Source organism: Osmerus mordax, chromosome 12, assembly GCF_038355195.1.
Source record: "Osmerus mordax isolate fOsmMor3 chromosome 12, fOsmMor3.pri, whole genome shotgun sequence".
NCBI lineage: Eukaryota > Metazoa > Chordata > Actinopteri > Osmeriformes > Osmeridae > Osmerus > Osmerus mordax.
Window position 1 is genome coordinate 4839355 of NC_090061.1, and position 15992 is coordinate 4855346.

Genomic DNA, 15992 nt, shown 5'->3' on the forward strand with positions numbered 1-15992 from the left:
CATCAGCTGCATCACACATCAGTGAATCAACTGTGGCAGATTATTAAATGGGCAGTGATTATGATATCTTGGACATATGAAATCTATAAAAGTAAGCGGGTTCCACATGGTCTAATTTAAAAACCGAAGATGTCAATTAAAGCTGTCTAGTTCACCATATTTGAATTGAGAAAACTTTAAAACTCACTAACTGCTTGGTAACTCAGTACTTGAATATGGATAGCTGCCAACTCTTTCCATTGTGTTGAAAAGTCAACCTGTTTGAGGAGGTCAGGTTTCTGTCTGAGTTGCCTGGAGTCAAAGTAATGTGCATGGTGCTATTGGTGATTGAGATGGTCAGGGATAAAGGGGCTGAACGTGTGTGTGTTTCACGTGTGTTTCACCTGTGTTTCACCTGTGTTTCATGTGTGTTTCACCTGTGTCAAGTGTTTCATGTGTGTTTCACCTGTGTTTCACCTGTGTCTCACGTGTGTTTCATATGTGTTTCACAGGGCGGCTCGACCTGGAGGGAATGTTCCTCGTCAACGGCAATGCGGAGCGTGTGGATTGGCTCAGGCAGCGCTACGACAACGGCGAGCAGGTGGACCTAGAGAAGGAGGCAGACCTCGCCTCGGCCGTCAGCTTGCTCCGCCTCTTCCTACAGAAGCTTCCGGAGCCCATCATCCCTGCTGCGCTGCAGGCCCACGTCCTGCAGCTCTACCAAGGTCAGCAGCCCTGCGCACCACAGCCCTGCGAACCACAGCCCTGCGCACCACAGCCCTGCGCACCACAGCCCTGCGCACCACAGCATGACTCATCTCACTCTTCTGGCTCTGCGTTCTGTCGCTGTTTCTTCTCCCCACTTCATGATATCCATCCATTATCCTCCTCCCTCTGTCTCTCTCGCTGTGTCCGTTGATACTCTTTTGCATGTTTGTATTAAAATTAAACTGCGAGTCTGCCCTTTTAATGTCATAGTAATTGTGTTATTTTAAACCAGTGTGCAAAAATGCAGAATGACTTCTTCACTTGTCAATGTGACCAAAAACGGTTTACATTTAATCATTTAGCAGACGCTCTTATCCAGAGCGATTACAGTAAGTACAGGAACATTCCCCCGAGGCAAGTAGGGTGAAGTGCCTTGCCCAAGGACACGTCATTTGGCACGGCCGGAAATCGAACTGGCAACCTTCAGATTACTAACCCGATTCCCTAACCGCTCAGCCACCTGACTCCCTATTATTTACTAATAGTAATGTTTATGCTCCATCTGCATGCTCACCTGGCTTCATGTTGCATTTTATATAACCCCTTGAGTTTGTTGTCATGGTGTGGTTCAGTCAGATTATAGCTTTCAAGAAAAGCTGTCATACCTACGTTACTAATGGCTTGACTGTCGGTAGTCTACCGTGGCTCCATAATCTGTAATAATCCAACCTGTTGTCCTTCAGATTACAGCAGCGAGGAGGAGCTGGCCAGGAACATGAAGTATTTACTGCAGCAGCTCCCCCAGGTCAACTACACCCTGCTGCGCTTCCTGTGCCGCTTCCTGTCCAGCGTGGCGGCGCTGCAGGAGGACACCTGGAACGTCGGGGCGCTCGCCGCTGTCTTCGGACCAGACATCTTCCAGTAAGACTTAACGTTTACTCAAGCCTTACATCAGCCGCAATCTGTTTCCTGGTTCACGGGTGGGCAAGGGGTGGGCATTCTAAGAAGTGAGCAAGGCTAGTATGTAAACCCAAGAATATAATTTGAATTGTCTGAGAACTGCAAGAAATGATGGCTATTAGTACAATAGTGAATATGAAGTACATATCATAACTAGCCTCATTTAAATGTAAACTGTTGATGTAAAAAATAATCATACACAAAGTCTATATTTAAACACCCGTTTCTGACAAAAATATGTTGTTTTTAAAATGTACAATTATTATAATTAGACTATAGTAACCTGAGGCTATGTTTGTGATGTAGGCTGTTGTATGTGTGAGTTGTACTGAACATGGATAATTGTTTTCACCTCAGAGATACAATTCAAACTCACCAGAACACACATGCTCTTTGGGCTGAATAGCTTGTGTGGGCTTCATTGTCTTCTGACTGTGAAGAATGCCAAGAACTCTCTGTACATGTAGTAGTGTAGTGGACCAAACAAATGTTCTGTTACTAGGTTTTTATCACACTTTTTTATTTTAACAATTGTCTTATTAAGTTAATGTCCAATAAATTAAATGCAGTAACAATTTAACAAGGAAATAAATAAATAAAATAGGTCAGTTTAGCTGACTCCTAAAAAATAAAGAAAGCCTATTAAGGTTAACTTTAGCCTTTTCTGATCTGTTGTTTAGGGGCGTTGACTACACCCAGTGCTGACAGCAACATATCAGATGTACATAGTTTCTATCTGAACATTCCAGAGTGTTGTGCGTCTGGTCTGAACCATTTAGAAGTTTCTAGAATGTAATGTTATGCTCCCATGCCAGAGTAAGCTTCATACAGAAAGTGTTTTGGAGAGTTCAGTTCCCTGACCTAAATCCCAACAAACTCCTCTGGGTTGGGCTTGGGCTAGGAAGAGCCTGAACAGATCTATATTTAGGGCCTGGTCAAGTTCAAGCTTTCAGTCCAACTATCAAACCACTAGCTGTTGTTTTCTATCATGATTATGATGGTGCTGACTTGAGACATCAGTAGGACTTAAGCCATGCATGTACTTAAATGACGTCTACGTGACACGGAGTGTGATTAAGCTCTCCGTTGAGGGGAGTGGGTCAGTAATCGGTGTGTTTCATCTCCACCCCCGGCTCTCTAGTCTGGACACGGAGGTGGAAGGCCTGCGGGAGCAGGAGTCTGTGAGCAGGATCCTCGCTGAGCTGCTGGAGAACAAGGAGGACTTCTTCGACTCCGAGGACGATGACATCTCCACCACCAACGACTACAGCTCCATCAACGAGCAGGCAAGTGAAGTGCACACGCGCGCCTACTCCATCTGCTGTTTAGTGAGCCTCCACGAGGCTTGTTCGCCCTCACTCAATCTGCAAACCATGCAAAGAGACAATGGTTTGGTTTTGCCGGATGGTGTTACAGCTTGCAATCTCAGTCATTAGCTGCAGATCTGTTTTGTAAAAACATCTGAAACAGCACTTTGCTGTTTTATGGAGAACATCCACTGCTTTTCCAGAGAGAATAATTACTACAATTTGTCTAGTTGAACTTTAAAGTGCAACAATTACGTTTTACATTTCCTTAAATGTAACATTGGTGTCCTAGGTAAAATGACATGAATACCTACTTAACTTTTTTTCTGTTCAATTGGGGTGAGAGAGTGCACTATTTTAGCTTGGTTAGCTGCACGCCCTTCAAACGCAACTTTGAATACGACTTAGAAGATACACTTCCAAAAAGTACCCGAAGGGATGCACGAGAAAACAAAGAAAGTGGACAATCAGCTTTAGAGAGAAAACTATCAATTTATGTGTGGTGGGTGTTCAAACTCCTGTGTATTGTGACGTATACATATGTATAGGCAAAATACATAAATATGTATTTGTAAAAATGTGCGATCAGATTTGCCTACGAAGAAGGTGTATGCAGTGTTTCCTTTAGGATTTTTTTGCAGTGGGTGCAGGTCTGACACATAATAACAATAAACCCTCTATTAATGACATTATCTTAAAGCAGTGTAACTACTTCAGCATAATAATGCACCTAAAATACAAACGTGAGCAAGGGCGTTCAGCAATCGCTATCGAATCAACAGCCACGTGCAATTTAGCTAGCAGGTGAAGAATACAAAGAACGAAAATCACCAGTTAATTTAATTAAAATTTGCAAAAACTATAGACTAACACAATAACATGTTAAATGAACTGAAAACATAAGTTATACGACTTGCAGTTCTCAAGGACGCAGAGTGGCGCGCGTGCCCGCTCGCGGTGTGAAGCGCGTGTCCGTGCTGTTCTCCAACATGCCCTCTAACAGTCACTGCTGATAGACGGCCTTTTGTACAGCCTGATTTCTGATACCGTTGGGGCTGAAATGTTGCCGTGGCGGGCTGCCCCGCCAAAATCAACATCGAGGAAACACTGGTGTATGTCTGTGTAGGAAGTGTAAATCTCAAATGTAAATGCACACTTGGATATGTGTTTAAATATGCCCTTCTGCATGGCTGGTCAGTGTACTTACCAAGCAGTGGTAATAATCACACGACTTTTATGGCAGCTGACAGTCTCTGTAATGAGGTAGTTTCATTGGATTTGCCCTTAAGAGGGGTTTAACATTCAAAGTTCTACTCCAATTGAGCCACTCACAGTTGCCCATGGCCAACACTCAGATTAGCAAAGGGATTACAGAATTACAGACTGTTGTTGATTCAAGACATTCAGAACAATTACATGTGTCACTTTCTTTTGGATGTCGACCAACGAAATTATTGTTGTCGGCCAACAATAGAGTGTTGATGTAGCCCAACACAGGATGTAAGAAGTCAAGCAGCTAAGTATAAACCAGCCTTCAGATGCAAACAAGAGGTGTGACCAGGGTTGTTGTGCTTCCATCCCATGTTGGGCAGGGTGCTTTCTGGGTTACTGACAGACTTGATTGATTTGGCTTGGCGTGACTACACGGTTTGTTTTCCTGCGGGGTACTGAGGCCTAAAATGCCATGTCACGTATGTCAGCTGTTGTGATGGCTTAGGGAGATATCTCTTTCACTCTCCCCCCCCCGCCTGTCTTTGTCCCTCTTTGTAGATCACAGAGCTCCTGGACGACGACAAGCTGGAGGCGTGCGAGGAACTGCCCCAGGACAGCGAGGACCGGCAGCCCTCCCACTCTTCCCCACACCCCCAAGACATCTCCCCCTCCAGGTGAGAACTCTTCCACACTCTCACTTCTCACCCCTCGTGCTCTTTTCTCAAGCGCTTGCTTTGTCTCCATCTCTCTCTCTCCATCTCTCTCTCTCTCTCTCTCTCTCTCTCTCATCCTCTCTCTCTTAAACAAACACACGCTCTGTGTAATCACCTCTTCTGAAGCGCCTAGGGGAGGGTACTCCACCGGGATGTTTGACTTTCTGAGGGGATTTGAGATTCTCCGTCTCCTTGTCCTTACCCCTCCAGCCCTCTCATGTTTCAAGCTGTGTACATAAATACGAGCAGAGCCAGAGAGATATTCAGGTCTCAGACGAGCACCAGCTGACTAGGTTGGTCTAGATACAGAGACTCTTTCCCTTTATGTGTGAATCCCACAATGCCTTGTTGCCTCAAATATAGCTGGTGCAGAATTGGAGCTGGACTACGTCTTGGAACTTTCCCCCCTCACGAATTTGTAAACATTCATTTCAAGTTGTGGTGAGGGTTTAGGTTAAACTAGCAGTAGAGGGTTTTATGCATAGCTCGGGTAAGTCAAACCGATGTCACCCCTTATGTCACAACGGGAATGTTCCAGTCCCAGACTCTGCTCCTGTTTTCACCAACCAACCACGGCAGTACACTGTGCGTCAAGCACCCCAGCCAAACTCCTGGTGTCCTCCTTTGATCCCCTGACCCCCAGATCTCTTCTGATCTACATGGATGAGTTACTCTTCTGGTCCTGGAGCGCAAGTCTTTAACCCCCAGACAATCCCCAACACTGATCTCCTTTAGCTGCTCACAGAGACAGGTCCTGACCTGGGTGGTAAGAGACTACTGCTTCCGAGAGAGTGTTTGGGCGTGTTTCAAATGTTTTGAAGACATCCTGCAATTCGGACTGCTTTAGTGTCTTTAGTATGTACATGAGACCCAGAGTGGTTACCACCCCACGGTCATCAATCCACCTACCCCAAAATGTTTCAATTTGAGTCTCTAAACCCCGAAGGCATAACCACAAACACAGCACTCACCTGGAAGTTTCAGAAATACAGATGCATGTATAATGTAGTTGCATATAAAAACACAAGCCCCGCCCCTTTGTGATAACTCCTTATGAACACAGGGATCTGAGCCCAGCTGGTACTGAAAGTTCTGATCATGTTGCTGCCAGCAGCTAAATAGGACAGCCAGCCTGTTTGGTCCATCATATGTTTTAATAATAGTTCTCTCATCAATGCAAGCTATAGAGCCCATCATAAACAAATAATAAGACCTTGTTTCCAAGGAGCCTGAAAGGGACTTAGATGTGTTTTTTGTACGTGACTGTACGTGCATCTATATTTCAGAATCTTTTTCAAGTGGGTGCTGTGTTTGTGGTTGTCCTGTAAGGGTTTAGAGACACTGAGCTGGGATTGGGGGAGCTGGGATTGGGGGAGCTGGGATTGGGGGAGCTGGGATTGGGGGAGCTGGGATTTGGGGAGCAGGGATCGGGGGAGCTGGGATTTGGGGAGCAGGGATTGGGGGAGCTGGGATTTGGGGAGCTGGGATTGGGGGAGCTGGGATTGGGGGAGCTGGGATTTGGGGAGCTGGGATTGGGGGAGCAGGGATTGGGGGAGCTGGATTGATTAGGAAGACTGCGGGAGTAGTGATGTCGTAATCTACGTTGTTGGAAGAGTGGTTGAGGTGGGTCAAAAAACAGGGCTTCAGTTCAGACACAACAACCCGAACCACCTGAACTGCCAGCTTAACCACTTCAACGACTGATTTACATCCTAGTGTCTCCCGGCTGCACCTGCTAGGGCTGCTGTAATCCTATCTTTGGCAGTGGGTGTCTGTCTGGGGGGATAAGGGCAGTGTGGGAGATTACTGTAAGGGATGCTATTGGTTAGACCTTGACACTATGACTGTTTGACTGTAAATGCTTTCTTTGGTTGTTCCCCGTTATGAAGTTTTAGTCCAAGAGGGTTGAAACCTCGCTTCCATGTTTGACCAAACATCCCTGACCCTGAATGACAGGTTTGACCAGCCCTACAAAACCCACTCACTTTAGGGAGAGGTGAGGTTTCAGGGCTAGAGTTTGTTGACTTGTGTGACTTGACTTGTTGGTTCAGACACAGTTGACTATTCATTTCTCCCGTTGTCCTGTGACAAACTCTGACAGTCAATGATTCCTGAAAGTCTAAATATAAAAGTCTGGCCTATTTGGAACGCTGTGAAGAGATGATCTGACTCACTGTTCCTGACTGTGTCTTTGCCCCTTTCCCAGGCCCCATTCAGTTCTATAAATGATGCTTGGTCACCAAGGGCTGATAAGATAGAGGAACAGTTGGCTGGCATACACAAACCACTCTAGGGAACCAAGAACCGTTTCTTAAACACAAATCATTCAAAATCTGTCTGGAACTAAACTAACTTTGGGATTTACATTTAGTCATTTAGCAGACGCTCTTATCCAGAGCGACTTACAGTAAGTACAGGGACATTCCCCTCGAGGCAAGTAGGATGAAGTGCCTTGCCCAAGGACACAACGTCATTTGGCATGGCCGGGAATCGAACTGGCAACCTTCAGATTACTAGCCTGACTCCCTCAACGCTCAGCCACCTGACTCCCACCAGGGACTTTTGGTTGAATGAGCGGAACTTCTGGAAAATTCCATTCATTTACATACACTGTTGTGTTTCCCCTTCAGGGACAGTCTAACTAACTAGTTTAGAAGGGCTTGCCACGACATGTAAAGCAGAATGTTATTACTGACCTCATACCGGAGAATCGGTACCTTCCCCAACCCTGCCCGCCACATATTAGCACCTTACGTAAGATCCTTGACATGGCGACAGGTGTCATGATGCGTGTTATGTCATGCTGATTGTGGCTGGTGACTGGGTGTGGAGCAGAACTGACATGCAGACCCACCTCCCTTGAACAAGAGGATTGGCTGTCCGAGCCAGCTGCCTGCTTCCTGTCTGCTGGATATTTAAGCGGGAGGTCCAGACCGTCACAGCAGCACTTCTACATAACAGAGTGCTGAGCAGGTTCCCGCTCATACCGTCCACCAACGACACAGCCAGCCGGCCGGCCCGTCGACACTCAGCCGGACAGGATAACAAAATATGTCCCCCAGCCGGCCAGGAGTGCTTGTCGACCTGCTTATACAGACTTCTTTGCCGCAGTCCTCTGTGGGATAAAGCTGGGAACCACGGGACGCCTTGACAAGCTCGAAAACGACTGACTGCAAATCGACGACTGAAAATGGCTTGTGAAATTTTGCTGCACAGGTACAGTCCAGGAGTGTGGAAGCTAGAGAAGTGAGAGAGATTGAAGACTGTGATGGATCGCATGTGTTTGAAATGTTATCTATGTGGGAAGCAGATGGATGACTTGAGTCCACCTAATCTTAGACTTCATATATCTCTTTGTCGCCCCATCACTTACTGACATGTTATTGGACATGCCTCGAATATGAAAATGCCTTGTGTTTACGGGCTGAAACCTGATCCATCGTTCAGGGAGAGGGACAGTGATGTTGAATGTGTGTAGTTTGCAGTAAGTATCTGCTGAATGCTGTGATGTATGATAGAAGACGGCAGCGAGTGTCTCTCGTTTGCTAGCCAGGGCAGCTGCAGTCCTGCTGCAAGCTGCGACTCTGCAGAATTACAACTAGCCTCTGCTTCCAGTCTGCCACTGAATCAGGGATCATCCTAGCGGTGGATTTGGTGCATACCATGCCTGCCAACTGTGGTGTCTTAGAAAGCTAGGGGGTGTTTTGCCTTGCAAAACAATTAAGATGATGGGCAATCAGTCGTTGATGCAGGAAATTCAGTTACGCCCACGAGCAGTTCCTGTTATTTCCATTTCAGAGAATATAACAGTTTCTTTTTTTCTTTTTTTAAGTACAATTAATGTCTGTGATGATATCATCAAAGTTGTAAATGTATTTTTATTTGATGTTATTTTGCTTTTAAAATTGTTGTATGGTATGACTTTTTTTCTTAGCTTCTTCTTCCATTTTTGTCTCTGGGTTCTGAGATAACATTTTGTCCAGTCAAACAAGCAGAGGATTTCATTCTATTGAGACGTTTCAGAGTTATCTTGGGCAACAAAAGGGCAGGGAGGGAGATAACGTAACTGAACAGAGCTATGTGGGTGTGTATGTGGGCAAGGGCAGGCTGCACAGCCAACAGTACTGTCATTGTTTGGGAGTTAAAAACGGGTAAACCGTCAGAACGAAACGCAAGGCTACCTGGCCGTGTGTAATCAAAGAGTGGTCAAGGCCTGTTTTTATACTCTGGTAAAAAAAAAAAAAAAAATAATTCCAACTTTCCTGCTCTACTGTAGGCTACATGTTTGAGAGTACAACCACCAAGCTTTTCAAGGATCCCGACAACACACACACACACGCACTCTGCTATCCTCAAGGACACATACTGCTATTCTTAAGGACACAAAGTCTAAATGAAATGTAAGAGTTGTGGTTTGAGGAAGGAGGACCAGAGGGTGACAGAGGGATGGAGGATGGATGTAGGGTGAGGAAGGGCCCATGGTGTGGGAGCCTGTTCAGTCATTAGTTATGAATTCACTTGGTATCGATCTGACATGAGCTGAGCCGTTATCTGTCTCCCTGCAGACGCCAACGTGCCAGTCTGAAGTGCAGTCCCTCAAAACGAAACCACCTCAGACTTGGTAAAGCTGTTAAAGCCTTTACGGGTTGGGTTTAGGGGTTAGGCCTGCACACGCTTGGGAACTCGGGTTGGGACAGTTTATCCCATTGCAGATCTTTTCAAGCCCAGTCCGATTGGGTTAGGGAGGTTCGTCGTTCCACAGATGGAATCACACACGTTTGATTCCCAGCTTTGGCCTGTCCACTCATCGACATTAGTTCCGAAGCCAATCCAACATTGTCTTGGCTTTCCGCTTCAGGCCATTGTCATGTTCACTTTTCCCCGGTCTCGTGTTTTGTGTGCTCGGAAGCAGGTGTTTTTCAAGGACCTCTCTGTTCCTCATCTAAGACAGTGTTTCCAACGTGGGTTCCATTGATAGACGGCATGCCCCGGTGTCAACAAGAGGTTGAAAACCCCTTCTTTATTGGGATGCGGCCTCTGCGCCGAGCATCACGATGGGCCGCCCCACTCCTCTATGTACCCCAGCTGCTTCCCCACTCCTCTTTCCACTGCGCTTGAACCTGACACCTGGCAGCACCGCTTGCATGTGACCGCCAGGCTAGGATTTATAGCTTGTTTTTTTGCCGCTCTGACACTGTGAATATCTATGTGAACAGGGACCCATATAGACAGGTGAGATGCAAAGAATCACAGCCAATCGCTAACTTTGGGCCCGTGCAGACTCCAATTAAGGAAGTTCAAGGCTACGAGGATGCGTCAATTTCAGTTGGGAGTGACACAGGGTCTGATTACTTAAGTACTTGTTATATGTCAATATAAGGGGGGGGCAGGGCTGTTGATGCATCATTTGTCAATACATGTTTGGATGTGATGACATGCCAGGGACAGGAATACACCTGTCCACCATGTTTTTGGATCTTGTTTGTGTTGGTGACCCCCTTCCACCCAATCAACGCTAACCTTTAGAACACCTGTTCACGGCTGGAATGGCCGTATCGTGTGAACCCCCCCCCCCAACCGGGCACACCCAATCCGGGCCGCTAACCGGGGTGTGAAAATCTGTAGGTCAGGAAGTATTATATAAGTCCTCATTTCAGGCATTCCCTGTACATTTAATGCTCCCTGAGCGGCAGAATGCTGATCCAACCAGACCTTCCCTCTCTCCTTCCTGTCACAGCCCAAACACATACATCACGGTGCATACATGAACACGCGCGCACAAAAATTCACAGATACACACGCTATGTTTAGATGCATACCTAAGCACCGAGAAGGGACACTGTGTACAGTATACAGGCCCATCACTCATCCAATCAGGCCTCTCTCCTCCCTGCCGTCCGCATTGGCGCCAGGGAGGAGAGACGCCTGATTGGATGACTGGACTGTGTGCGTGTGGGATTCTGCAGGCCTCTAGGGAGATGCGTGGGCTCCCCTGATACCTTCCCCCTGTGGAGTTGCGTAACAACCATCCTATATTAGGAGAGCTGAGGGCATGGACCTGTCGGAGTCACATGACCTGTCGGAGTCACATGACCTGTCGGAGTCACATGACCTGTCGGAGTCACATGACCTATCGGAGTCACATGACCTGTCGGAGTCACTGCTGTCCCAGTTTGTGCTGAGGCACAAACACACACCCACACTTTTTCTCTAAACACACATTATGCTAATATACTGACAATCCAGCTTTGCAGTATCTCGCTAACAAGACACACCAGCACACACAGTGTCTGAGCTACACACAAACACACACAGCAATGTCTCTCAGACGAGTAATGGCAAGCACACACAAAGGAAAACATCATCTCTACTGCAGTCTCTCCCTCCCTTAAAAACACCCTCACAGGGTAGTAGTGAAGGTCAGGGTTATGTAGGGAGGTGATGTGTGACGTTTGAATGTTCCTTAACGTTTCTTTCCTCTTACTCTCTTTCAGTTCCCACATCCCCTCCATCAGCATACTTCCTGGATCTGCTAAGTGAGTAGCTTCAACCATGTAGCCAGTTGGTTCCTCATCCCCCCCCCCCCCCTCCCACTTGTTACCTCAATCTTAGACATTTGAATAAAAACTAAACAAACTTGCATGGCAAATTTGACCCTATTGGTGTTATATTTAACTTTCCCTGCACAGTGCACGCCATCAGACTTTAAAGGGAGAAGGAAAACAGAGGGGTGGGGGGAAGGGGTGAGAGGAAGGCAACCATGTTACCCAGCAGGGGCAGTGATTAAGCGTCACAGTTCATCCACATCACACAACACTAAAGAGCTAGCAAGACATCAGCGGTCACATGGCCGTCCCTCTGGCCTGTGTGGGCGCTAGAAGAAGGTGTTAGCGGTAGCCGCTGGCTAGATTCAGAGGAACAGCTTTGTGAGTGGTTCTTTATCTTCATCGGGGGCACCTACTGTTGTCAGCATAAAAACAAGCCAAAGGAATACACCAGGTCGAGCTGAATAACCCGGACACTCCGAATGGGTCCTTTGTTACCTTTTATAGTCAAAGCCCCACTCTCTCTATCTGACCTTATTAAGACCGGGCAGAATGAGAGAGTGGATCGCTAGCTAACTAGGTCACAGGATAGGAGCAGCTGTGTCTCATCCCACTCTTACCAAGGTGAAGATGAAACCAGAAGTTAATGAGTCCATCTGCTCGTGGTTAGACATCAGAACGCATCTTCTGCGCTGATGGCAGCCATCTCCAGTCAAGGGCTCGTACAGAAGTTGAATTATGGGATATTTCTCTGTTCCGAAAATCAAACAACCTATGGTGAAACATGGTGAAATAAAAGATGGAATCAAGTAGGGTATCTATTAAAATTAAAACGTTTTATAATGATTTCTTTCCCTATTTTCCCCCTATAGTATTATAGAGAGAACCATCCGCGCTGCAGTGGAACAGCATTTCCTTGACCTCAAGACCTGCATCGATAGTAGTTACAACAGCCAAGGGTAAGCAAACACACATCACACTATGAAAACTGCCCACGTTACCATCACTACGTCACATATTGCCGTAGCCATGTGACAGCCAACCAACAAGGGGTAGAACAATAGTTATCATCCCTGTGTTGGCTGTTGTAGGTGGCTTGTTCATGGCCTATTTGCGTCCTTGATGGAAGCGCTTTAGATCTGGTCAAATCAAACCAGTGCAATGCTTGAATTTGACGTGTAACCCTTGATTTGCCTGGTTTGATGTATGTTTTTCCTGTTGTGTTCCACAGGGCAGGCACCAGTGAGAAGGGGGTTCAGAACCATGGAGAGGAGGGGCAGAGCGAGGGGGAGGACCTCTGTGACCATGACCAGGAGACCTCACACATTCACCAACAGGTGAGTGAAACGCATCAAATGCAAGTATGACCGTAAGACGAAAAAGATCGACCACAAATACAATCAAGTGCACACACACAAAAAAACCTCCCTTGGCTGTTTAGGCGACATCTAGCTAGGGAGTCAGGTGGCTGAGCGGATAGAGCATCGGGCTAGTAATCTGAAGGTTGCCAGTTCGATTCCCGGCCAGTGCACATGACGTTGTGTCCTTGGGCAAGGCACTTCACCCTACTTGCCTCGGGGGGACTGTCCCTGTACTTACTATAAGTCGCTCTGGATAAGAGCGTCTGCTAAATGACTAAATGTAAATGTAGCTTGGGGGGCAGAGCTTGGAGAGATGCATGCTTTAGGGGGCGGAGCTTGGTGAGATGCATGCTTTAGGGGGCGGAGCTTGGTGAGATGCATGCTTTAGGGGGCGGAGCTTGGTGAGATGCATGCTTCAGCCAAACAATGTCCCACTTCTGGGGACACACTACTCCATCCACGGGCAGAATGCTGTCCAAACTGAACACTCCCACCACTGCATCTCTGTGGAACAAGACGGACGTTTGTTCCCATCTGGCCAGGCTGCTGTTGTGTGCCTGACAAAGACGTCATTCAGTGGCTACAAAGGGCCCGGGCCCTCAGGCTCCCCACTGACAGACATCACTGGGAAAACTCGATAGTTAACTTAGGCACACTGTATTTTAAGAAGTTGAATTCAATGTTTCATTGCTCTGGCCACACACACACACATACAGGTTAGCTAAGGTCACCATTTGAACTACACGTTACCTGAAATCAAATCTCCAAACTCCCTCTGGCTTTAGTGTAACATCGATATCTTGTCGAGAAGATAAGATGAATGTGGTATTTTGAAATCGATCCCTCTGATTGTGCGTGTTTTGTTTTCTCTCCAGGGTGAGTTTCACAGCCCCTCCCTAGAAGAACGTTCTGGTATGGACCTAGATGCTGAGAACAACACTAACACTGCCAGGTGAGCCAGGCCAAATGTTCAATTTAAGCTCGATATCGCATTAGCATTGCCCCAAAGAACTGTCACACCAAAGGTTCCAACTTCAGTTTAAATTGCTGCAGATTGGAAGGTTAAATGACCCAGATGAGTGGTTCATTAGTTTATGGCTCCCCGGTGTAAAAAAAAGGAGAAGAAGCTATGATTAAGTATGTCAGGATAATTTACAATTGTGCAATTTGTAACAGTTGTGATAATAGCAGCACCTCAGGTGGAGTCAGGTGGCTGAGCGGATAGAGCATCGGGCTAGTAATCTGAAGGTTGCCAGTTCGATTCCCGGCAAGTGCACATGACGTTGTGTCCTTGGGCAAGGCACTTCACCCTACTTGCCTCGGGGGGAATGTCCCTGTACTTACTGTAAGTCGCTCTGGATAAGAGCGTCTGCTAAATGACTAAATGTAAATGTAAACCTCAACAGGTTAGCTGATTAGCTGTGAGTGTATCTCAGTGGGAGAGCGATGGACTGCGGGATCCTGTGGTTGTACAAATCCCCCTTGTACATCTGCTAAATGAATACTATTATTGCCATTCTTACTACATTATTACCTCATGGATCCTGATTGTTGGAGCATCCAGCACTGCAGTCCTGCTGAGCAGCACAGTTCAGACCCGGAGTGGTTTGGTCTGTGGCACTGCTTTGCAAGAGAGGCAGTAGGCTGGCAGGGGATAGAACAGGATCAAACTCCCTAGCCTTTGGTTAATCTGGACTGGCTAAACTAACACAGTTTGGGTTGTTTTGGGATTTCGTCGGGGATTAACGGCAGCGTTGTGGATTGGGAACGATAGATGGCCTGTTTGAATGAAATAAGTCTAGATGTGGGATTGCAGAAGGAGATTGGAGTGACCCCCCCCCTCAGTGTCAGTAATCACTCTTTAACCCTGGTCTTGTTTACCTTCAGTATGTCAGCAGGACTCATGGTGTGCTTCAGTTATCTGACAGGCCATTACTGTGAGTACTTGTGATTATCAGACGATACTGGATGTGGCATGTTTGTGTTGCAGGCAAGATGGCCAGTCTTGTGAGAATATGGACCAGGCAGATAATATCACCAGGGTAAGTGTTCAATCTTCCCTCCAGGACTCTCTGTCCCTCTCTATCTCCATCCCTTTCCCTCACTCTCTCTCTCCCTCTCTCTCTCCCTCCCTCCCTCCCTCCCTCCCTCCCTCCCTCCCTCCCTCCCTCCCTCCCTCCCTCCCTCCCTCCCTCCCTCCCTCCCTCCCTCCCTCCCTCCCTCCCTCCCTCCCTCCCTCCCTCCCTCCCTCCCTCCCTCCCTCCCTCACTCTCTCTCTCTCTCCCTCTCTCTCTCTTTCTCCCTCCCTCCTTCACTCTCTCTCTCCCTCTCTCTCTCCGTCTCTCTCTCTCTCTCTACTATTTCTCTAATCTCTCTATTCTCCCTCCCACAAACTCTCTCTTCAGATAGAAAGTTTGACAGTTTGTCTCCCTCCATGTCTATCCTCTGTCCAGGAGAGGGATTTGTGCGAGAACCACCAGAACTCCACCAGCGACCCCAGTCCACCACCATGCCAGCATGCCAGCAGCTACAACCGCCAACTGCATCTCGGCCACATCTTTCCAGACAGCCAGTGGGAAGGTAGCTATCCCTCTCTGTGTTGACTTGACACTGTGTGTATATGTGTACACGAGTGCGTGTTTGAGTGAGAGCGATGAAACAAGATTTTATTCGATTCCTAGGACAAATGTTGCATCTTGTAGTTATATTTGTGGACTGTTGATGAATGACTCTAGTGTGAAAGACTGCTCACAGCAGTGTTCTCTACGATCTCTCTGCCCCCCCCTCTCCTCCCCCCCCCCCCTCCCCTCCCCTCCCCCCATGTGCTCCCTCCTCTCATCAGCCCCCCATGCCCCCTTCATAGACTTCTCTTTTATGCACATGCAGAAGGAAGGCTGCGGTAAGTAGCTTTCCTTTCATCCTCCATCCCTTCTCCTCAATTCTCATCCCTCCATCCCTTCTCCTCCTCCTCTATTCTCATCCCTCCATCCCTTCTCTCTTCTCATCCTCTATCCTCCCTCTCTGCTCTCTTCTCACCCTCGCCACTATTTCCTCTAATGAACCTCTAATCTGTGTCTCCAGGCGGGAGGAGATTCCTGTCAAGCTCATTTAAGAGCTCTCGTTCTTCTGTCTCCCACTAACTCCATCCTGTCTCGTTCTTCTGTCTCCCACTAACTCCATCCTGTCTCTTTCTTCTGTCTCCCACTA

The 15992-nt window shown here is 47.3% G+C and overlaps 1 protein-coding gene and 1 long non-coding RNA gene across 2 annotated transcripts in view; one reads left to right on the plus strand and one right to left on the minus strand.

The window, feature by feature from the left end:
* Positions 1 to 15992, plus strand: part of fam13b (family with sequence similarity 13 member B) — a 30618-nt gene that overhangs the window by 5214 nt on the left and 9412 nt on the right. The window contains 11 exon segments of the mRNA XM_067247385.1: positions 492 to 704; positions 1431 to 1608; positions 2789 to 2933; positions 4725 to 4840; positions 11374 to 11415; positions 12297 to 12383; positions 12656 to 12761; positions 13661 to 13737; positions 14776 to 14827; positions 15239 to 15365; positions 15628 to 15684. Of these exon segments, the coding sequence (XP_067103486.1) occupies positions 492 to 704; positions 1431 to 1608; positions 2789 to 2933; positions 4725 to 4840; positions 11374 to 11415; positions 12297 to 12383; positions 12656 to 12761; positions 13661 to 13737; positions 14776 to 14827; positions 15239 to 15365; positions 15628 to 15684 (1200 nt within the window).
* LOC136953916 (uncharacterized) lies at positions 2422 to 8077 on the minus strand. The gene is made up of 2 exons (XR_010878030.1): positions 7734 to 8077; positions 2422 to 3011 (listed from the first exon to the last, which is right to left on the minus strand). It is a non-coding gene; the product is annotated as an uncharacterized lncRNA (long non-coding RNA).